The sequence below is a fragment of the Belonocnema kinseyi genome, chromosome 8 (assembly GCF_010883055.1).
Source record: "Belonocnema kinseyi isolate 2016_QV_RU_SX_M_011 chromosome 8, B_treatae_v1, whole genome shotgun sequence".
Lineage (NCBI taxonomy): Eukaryota > Metazoa > Arthropoda > Insecta > Hymenoptera > Cynipidae > Belonocnema > Belonocnema kinseyi.
Window position 1 is genome coordinate 73,587,016 of NC_046664.1, and position 8,683 is coordinate 73,595,698.

At 31.6% G+C, this 8,683-nt stretch overlaps 1 protein-coding gene across 1 annotated transcript; it reads left to right on the forward strand.

The window, feature by feature from the left end:
- The first annotated feature begins 7,106 nt into the window (after positions 1–7,106).
- On the forward strand, positions 7,107–8,276 carry LOC117178541. Its single transcript, XM_033369969.1, has one exon. It carries the CDS (start codon positions 7,107–7,109, stop codon positions 8,274–8,276), a length of 1,170 nt encoding a protein of 389 aa, XP_033225860.1.
- Positions 8,277–8,683: the final 407 nt, after the last annotated feature.

An 8,683-nucleotide genomic window follows, 5' to 3' on the forward strand; every position in this document is an offset into this window, starting at 1 on the left:
TATAAAAAACTAGATATAATACTTTATGTAAATAGTTGTAAATAGTTGTATATAGTACGGATTTTTGACGGAGTTTTTTTCCTAATATGTAAGTGGTTGTAAGGAATGGAAGTCTTGTAAACCCTTAGGGTACACATTATGAATAAGGAAAAGTGATATGGAAATGAGATGGTCCAAAAATGCACTGCAGTTATGTTCCAAGCTTCTATCGAAACGTTCCAAGTGTTGTATGAATTTAAGAGGAGTATCTACGAAAGAAACCTATACTAATAACTTTTATTGTAATAACTTTTATTTTCCATATAAATAACCACTAATGGTTAATATGAATATTTTAACTATCATTTATTTTAAAATTACTATTTTATGATACTTTTTGTTGAATAATTACATAATTTTGATGCAGTTCTTCTAATGCTTAACAAATTTATATTTATTTTAATAATTTTCATTTGCTCGAGCAGTTATTTGTCGATAAATGAAACAATGAAATAGAATAGAAGACATAGAATTAATCAGGAATTTAAAGGTATTTTTGGGGAAAAAAAACTGATTGAGCAAATATAGATTGTTTGAACAAATAGAAATTCATTAAACATTGAAAGAAATGTATCAAAATAATGTAATGATTCAACAAAACTTAGCATATGATAATAATTCAAAAGGAAAGTTAATATCTCTCGTTCAATTTTTAGAAATTATGAAAATAGACAATAAATAGTTAATTAAATAATAACATAATGTTTTAAGAAAAATTTACTACTCTAAACAATGACAAAGAATTACAATTCAATAAGAAAATACGATAATTTCTTACATTTTTTGGAAATGTATAAATGTGTGAATAATTAAAATTTTTTTAAACACTTGAAAATTGTTAAAAAAATTCAGAGTTAATATTTAAAATATCTCTTAGTAAGTATTTGTATGAAAAAGACGACGAAAATTGCTAAACAGTAACAATAATACGTAAAAATATTTTTTTGTTAATTTTTGGGTCATATTTGGGACGCTGCCGGGAGGGTTAACCTTGCTTGGAAATAAAAGTTATAAGTCTTGTTTTATTTCTTAGAGACTTTTATTTGATCCCTAGAAAACTTGGCACTTTTCGATGAAACCCTGGAATATGAGTTCAATTTTTAGAAAAATCAAAATGTGCTCGAAAATCGATTTGTGGACCATCCTGATGAACAACCGTACGTAGGATTCTTAAACCTTAAATAGAATGGTCTGAGCAATTTTGAAAATGCGCTCACTCTCAAATTTTTATAAAAAAATAGCTGGTTACAAACTATTTCTTTTTTTTTAAATCCTTCAAAAAGTGTCCCAAAGTAGAATCCAATCTGATTAATCTTTCGAGATAAAGTTTTTAAATCCCCTTATTCATTACAGAATAAGGGAAGAGTTAGTAGAGGAAGAAAAGTGGCAAGAAAGAATTTTAAAATTTTTTAAATCGAAAAATAGTAAATTTTAAGGAAATGTGAGAAAAGCGGTAAAAAAATGCAGTAGAAATTTCTTTGAATTAGAAGTTAAATTATAAGTGTTTGAAATTAAATAAATAATTCATGAAAGTTTTACGGGTAGAATCGTATCATGTAAAGAAAATATTATAAGTACGAAATAAGATAGCCTACAAGTTAAAAATGGAAAATTTGAGGAAACGCAAGTAAAGCCTTTTTGAGTCTAACATATGTTAATTTAAAAAGACACAATACATATTTTAAATTGTAAATTGATCTTACAATAATTTCGATTTTTGCAATATGTATCATTTCATATTTCCATTATATTATGTTTAGTGAACTTACCACTACATTGAAGAAAACCCGCGATTATAAGTATTAAAGGGCTGAGAAGGGTCTTCATTTTTTTAAACATATTTCATAAGTAACGCCTGATAAATTTGGAACATACTAGTTACTATATGTACTAATTAGCATCGGATTGCTCATGCTCATTACCTCCCACAAATCTTCTGAAGTATCAATATTAACGACCAATCAGAATAATTTTATTTATAAGCGACACCACTGATTGGTTGCCGAGCGTATTAGTTTCTGATCTCGTGGCAAAAACTGCCACATGGAAAATTCTTAAAACCGAAATCATAATGTACCTGTACTATGTCATTACAAGAAATTACGCAGTTTTATATCTTAAGTAAAGATTATTATCAGTGGACTCAACCAGAATTATCAAATCTGTATTTGACAAGCTCTATACAAGCTTTTATTTTTTCTTTCCATTTGATGCATTCTTGTTTTTTCTGAAATTTGATAAATTTAATTAATATTATTTTGTATACGTTTTTACAAGGGATAACAACTCAAAAAATAAGGTAGTTGTATCAAAAGTCAGATCCCTGAAAAAAAGAGTTTTTATATGATGCTAGAAATTGAAATAATGCCACTGATTATGTAACTTTAAATAAGAAACATTATTTTTGAAACGAGAATTTCTAAACTTTCAAAAAAGGTTTGTTAACAATATTTTTTTAATTAAATATTTTTCGTCGCTTTTAACAACTTTTGCTTCATCATAGAGAAAACTTTGTAATCGTAATATTTTAGAATTTTTAAAAATTAATTCAATCAGACTTTCGTTAATTTAATAATGTCTAATACAATAATCCTATCAATTTTCCTGGCGTGAGTGTATGTGTGGATGTGCGGATGTCACACTTTTTTGTGAATTCGATAACTTGAAAACGATTGTAGATAAATAAATAAAATTCAAAGGATTTATCTTCACCACTAATATCTTTAGGTAGTTGTCCCGTCAAAAATCGAATATCTCAAAAAATATTTTTTCTATGATTTTTAGGTTTAAAATGTTATACATCATTTAAATCAGTACAAATGAAATACATTATTTTCAATGGAAAATGTTACCTAATGTAATGGCCTGGTTTATGAAACTAAATTATTCGAACTTTTTTTTAAGAAAAAATTTCGTAAACAAATAATTATTTTTTAAAATTATATAGTTATTTTATAATTGGAAACAGTAGAGTTGTAGAGAATGATTGCCCGGAAAAAATAAGTCGTCATTTATAAATAAAAAGTCATTTTTCACACATTGTTGACCATTAGAAAAAATTCAATTGCAAAAAACATGGTGGAAATACATTTTTTTGGTGAATTTTAATATGTATTGTAAAAAATATTATTTTTTATTTTAACTAAAATCAGTTATAACATTTTGATTCTTAGAATCACAGAAAAACTATTTTTTTAGATATCTGACTTTTGGCACGACAACTGCCTTAAAACTGACTGAAGGAATTCTAAAAATATTTATTGAATTTTTTTAGTTCTTTACAATATTCTAAACAACGGTTTTTTAGAGTGAAACTTTTTCTATTACCATATTTTTTTTTTAGATTAAGAACGTTATCTTCATTTTATTGTACTTGAAACCAATTTTTATCGTAACGATTTTTTTATGATCATAATTTAAAGTTTATGCGAGAATAGAACAGATCTTTTGATTCGCCACGAATCGATTGACCTTCACTATCGGTTTACTTGATTCAAGAGTAATAAAACTATGGAAATGCATAATATTTAAAAGTAGATACGGTCTTTTATGGTGAAACTTTTTTCTTTAGTATAATTAAAAGTTGATGCAAGTATGAGAAAGATTTCTTGGTTCGAGAAGAATTGTTTGACCTATAATGTTAATAAATTTTATGAAAGAGTAAGGAAGTTATGGTGATTCATGGTATATTAAAAATCGATTTTTATAATAAAAATATTATCATTATTTGAAGTTGATGTGAGAATAAACAATATTTGTTAATTTTAGAAGAATCGATAAACCGATAATGTTCATACATTTTATTTAAGAGTGAGGAAGCTATTGGTATGCATAATATTTTTAAAAACCGTTTTTTATGGGAAAACTTTTTATACAAACATAATTCAAAATTGACGCAAGAACAGACTAGATTCCTTGATTCAACGTACATCGATTGACTTTGTCGCGTCGCTTATAAATGTAGTCTTATTGAAATTTCTATTTTTGTTAATTTTCTATGTTTAAATTTCATTTACTATGTTTTGAAACCTAGAATGCTATTTGGAAGAAAATCTGCTTAAGTTTTATCTGTTTATGAGGCCCGTCCTTAGTATACAAACTGCTAGATTCAAAAAGAGAAATTTGGGTTTCAAAATTTATTGTTATAAGTCTTGGGCATAGTTATCGTAACACGTTTTCTCTTAAGCCCTTTATTGCGGGGCTCCTCTAAACGGGACAAATTCTAATCTCTTCTAGGTAAAAATGTGCAAACCAGATTAATTGAAGGTAGAGATTGACCTAAGTAGGCGTAAACGACGTTTCCCACTTCTAGTTTTTTTTGTCCAATAGAGAGTGCTATCCCTTCCAAGGGTATTTTGTAAGTGCATTCTGCACCTTCAATCTCTCAAAAATTCTCAGGGAATATCAATGTCTTCTCACCCGCGCTGTATACACTTTAAACAAATAAATTAGGGTAGACAAAATATCGTCTCTTCTTTTCTTTTCAACACATCAAAATTAAGGATAATATCAGCAGTTGATTTTATCTTCCGGCAAATATTTGACACTTGTTCCTTATATTTGTCAACTATTTTTCATGGTCCTTCGAGCTGGATTAAGAGTGTAACAGTTTAGTGAGATACATAGTTTTCATGAATCAATTCATGATTAAGCAACTAATAAACGTTTAAAATTTCTAGAGACAGTGACTGTTCAAATCAGTGTTTTGCTTTGAAAAACGGTAAAGCAACAGTGAACAGTGAATTAAAATCTTTAGAGACAGTAACTGTTCGAATCAGTGTTTTGCTTTGAAAAACGACAAAGCAACAGTAAACAGTGACTTAAAATTTCTAGAGACAGTGACTGTTCAAATCAGTGTTTTGCTTTGAAAAACGATAAAGCAACAGTGAACAGTGACTTAAAATTTCTGGAAACCGTGTCTGTTTAAATCAGTGTGTTTCTTTGATAGCCGTCTAAAGCATTAAACACCAGCAAAGTTCAAACAGTAAGGTAGGCTCATTAAAATCATCATCAGTACATATTCCATTTCACCCAATTAATCCTCTTATCCTTCTTCGAAAAAATTACGAGCGTAGAAATAAAAAGATTACATCAGAGACGGGGAACTCAAAAAGCGCAATTGAAAATATTTCGTAATTTTTTAGAAGAATATAAAAACAAGTACCTGATTTAATTAAACTAAATGTTAGAGTTGATAAGTTAAAACAAATCTTTGTCGATTTTCAGCAAGTTTTGGACGAACTTGAAATTTTAGAAGAAGACCGGGATCACGCGACAGAGAGATTTGAAATCGAGGAAATTTACCTTGATTTAATAACCGAATCAAAACATTTAGCTAAACAGGCTCCCCACAGTTGCCCCGAAGTTGAAAATGAATCTCATGGCACACATGGAGAAACGTCTCGTAGCACAGTAATGAAACGACGTATCAAGTTACCGGAAGCTTCTCTCCCAAAATTTAGCGTTAAATATGAAGACTGGCTATCCTTTAAAGATGCCTTTACTCCAATGATCCACAATCAATCTGATTTAAATGACATTGAAAAATTACAATATTTAAAATCTGCAGTAACTGGAGAAGCTGAAAATAAAATAAAACACATTTCAATCACAGACGGCAACTATGATCGTGCGTGGAACTTACTGCAAAGCGCATTTTCTGAAAAACGTTTAATTATATCAAGACAGTTGAGCCTTCTATTGTTTGAATTTTTATATAAGGTAGCATCTAGACTTTCGAAACGCGATAGAGATAAGGTTGAACATATACTTCAGACTTCTGCTTCAACAAAACCGTCACCGCAGTCTAATAACAAAAATAATTCTCGGAGAACGACGAGACAAGCATTTCTTTCGAAAATCGGTAAATCATGTCCAATTTGTATCGAAAACCAACATCCCGTATACAGATGCGATAAATTCCGCAGTTTGTCAATACCCCGTCGCATTCAAGCACCAAGGGATGCCGCTCTATGCCTGAACTGTTTAAGAATGCACGGAGACAAGTCGTGTAATTTCACAAAATGTCCGGTCTGTGAGGAACCTCACAATGCCTTGCTTCATATGTCACAAGAGCAAATTACGCGAAACGATTGACAATTAACCACGGCAGGTACGGAACAAAATAATTTTTCAGTGACACTTAAAGCACCAGCTTCCCAATTAATGACTAGTGCAATAGTAAACGTTTATAGCAATGATCATAAATTAATACGCGGACGTGCTTTACTTGACACTTGTTCCTCTGCCAACTTTGTTACAGAAAAATTCGCAAACAAACTTGGATTAGCAAAAAGGAAATGTTCCATTCCTGTAGGAGCAATGAACGATTTATCTACTGTAACAAAACATGTAGTCAAATTAAAAATTCGTTCAATGCATAATTCTTCTGAAAAAACTCTTACTTGTTTGACAGTTCCAGAAATTTCCAATCTGGTTCCTAACGAAATACTTTCACGCGAGAAATTGCGAATACCCGCAAATGTACCGTTAGCCGATCTACAATTTAATGTACCTGCACCTGTTGATTTATTAATATGAGCAGGCCCCACTTTATCCCTGTTTTGCATAGGGCAGATCGATCTTTCTACTTGCGGAGAAGATTTATGCGTTCAAAAAACACGTTTGGGTTGGATAATTGGTGGAACTCCGGGTAATTCGAAAATGCGTAATAATCTAGTAAATTGTCACATAACTGAGTTACAAGATAGTTTTAACCGATTTTGGGAAATTGAAGAAGGGCAACCTCAAAATCACTTCTCAGCTGAAGAACTAGAATGCGATAAGCACTTTCAGCAATATATTAGCCGCAATAAATCGGGTCGTTACATCGTAGCTCTGCCGTTTAAAAACAATAAAGAAGCATTAGGTGAATCGCAGTCTAAGGCATTAAAATGTTTAAAATCATTATTTTACAAATTCACAAAAAATCCTGATTTAGAAGTCAAATACAGACAGGTCTTAGACGAATATGTAACATTAAATCACATGACTTATCTACTAAGCTACGCGTAGTTTTCAACGAGTCTGCTAAAACAAATACCGGCCTGTCACTTAATGACAAACTTATGGTAGGGCCTACTATTCAAAGCGATATAGTCTCCCTAATCCTCAAATTTCGCTTGTATAATTATGTTATAACAACTGATATTGAGAAGATATACAGACAAATTCTCGTACGACCAGAAGATCTAAAGTATCAACGCATTCTTTGGAGGGACGTGAATAATATTAAAACTTTTGAATTAAATACAGTCACGTTTGGCCTAGCTTCTGCGCCTTTCTTAGCGATACGTTGTTTACAACAACTCGCTGAAGATGAAGGACATAGATTTCCCAGAGCATCACGCGTATTAACTAAAGATATGTACGTTGACAATTTACTCTCTGGCGCTGCTACGATTGAAGGAGCATTAGAAATTAGGAATGAAATCACTGAATTACTAAAACTCGGTAGTTTCGTACTTCGACAGTGGGGATCAAACGATTCACAGATCTTACGCGACTTAGATGAGGAAAAGATAATTCCCAATTGTCAATTAGATGCTTGTCATTTAGACAAACAAGAATCCGTAAAAACCTTAGGCACTATCTGGAATGCACAAAACGATTGCATAACGTACATCGTCAAGCCAGTAGCTACAAAATTAATAAAATCTAAACGAAAAATTCTGTCCGAAATTGGAAAAATCTTTGATCCTTTAGGTCTACTAGGACCAATCATTTTATACGCAAAACGAATCATGCAAAGACTTTGGCAATTAAAATTAGACTGGGATGAATCAGTTCCTAGCAGTGTGTTTACCGCTTGGATGGAATTCTGTGACCAACTTCCAGTTATCAATAACGTGTCCGTTGAAAGAAAAGCCTTAATTAATGACGCAATTAGCGTTCAATTGCACGGGTTCTGTGACGCAAGTGAGTGTGGCTACGGAGAATGTATTTATTTAAGATCAATGGATTCTACCGGAAACATAAGCGCCGCGTTATTTTATGCGAAATCGCGTGTAGCACCATTGAAAACAGTTTCGCTGCCACGACTCGAGTTGTGTGGAGCTCAACTTCTTGCTAAGCTCATTAAACAAACCATTGCCATCACGGGAATTTCTTTTGAGAAAGTAGTATTGTGGTCAGATTCCACAATTACGCTACATTGGATCCACACTTCACCACATTTGCTAAAGACATTTGAAGCAAATCGTGTTGCTGATATTCAAAATCAATCCAATCCAAGTTAATGGCGTCACATTCGTTCAGGAAATAATCTAGCCGATGTATTATCACGAGGTCAGCTTCCGAATGAATTTGTGAAAAACGCACAATGGTTTAATGGACCACAGTGGCTTTGTCAGGCGGAAACGAAATACTCTGACAATGGGGAAAATTTTATAGGAGCACACAATGAGCTGCGAGAAATATATGTTGTTTTAAATTCGGAAGCTCATCAACAAAGATGTCAACAATTTTTAACAAATCAAGCCGCAACATGTTACTTTATTCCTCCTCTTTCTCCTCACTTCGGGGGTATCTGGGAATCAGCAGTTAAATGTTTTAAGCATCATTTTAAACGAGTAGTTTCCGACCAATTGTTTACTTTTGAAGAATTTAATACGTTCGTCATAGAAGTTGAAGGAATCCTAAACTC

Coding starts and splice junctions, on each gene's coding strand:
- LOC117178541 (XM_033369969.1), top strand. CDS start 7,107: ATGGTAGGGCCTACTATTCAAAGCGATATAGTCTCCCTAATCCTCAAA.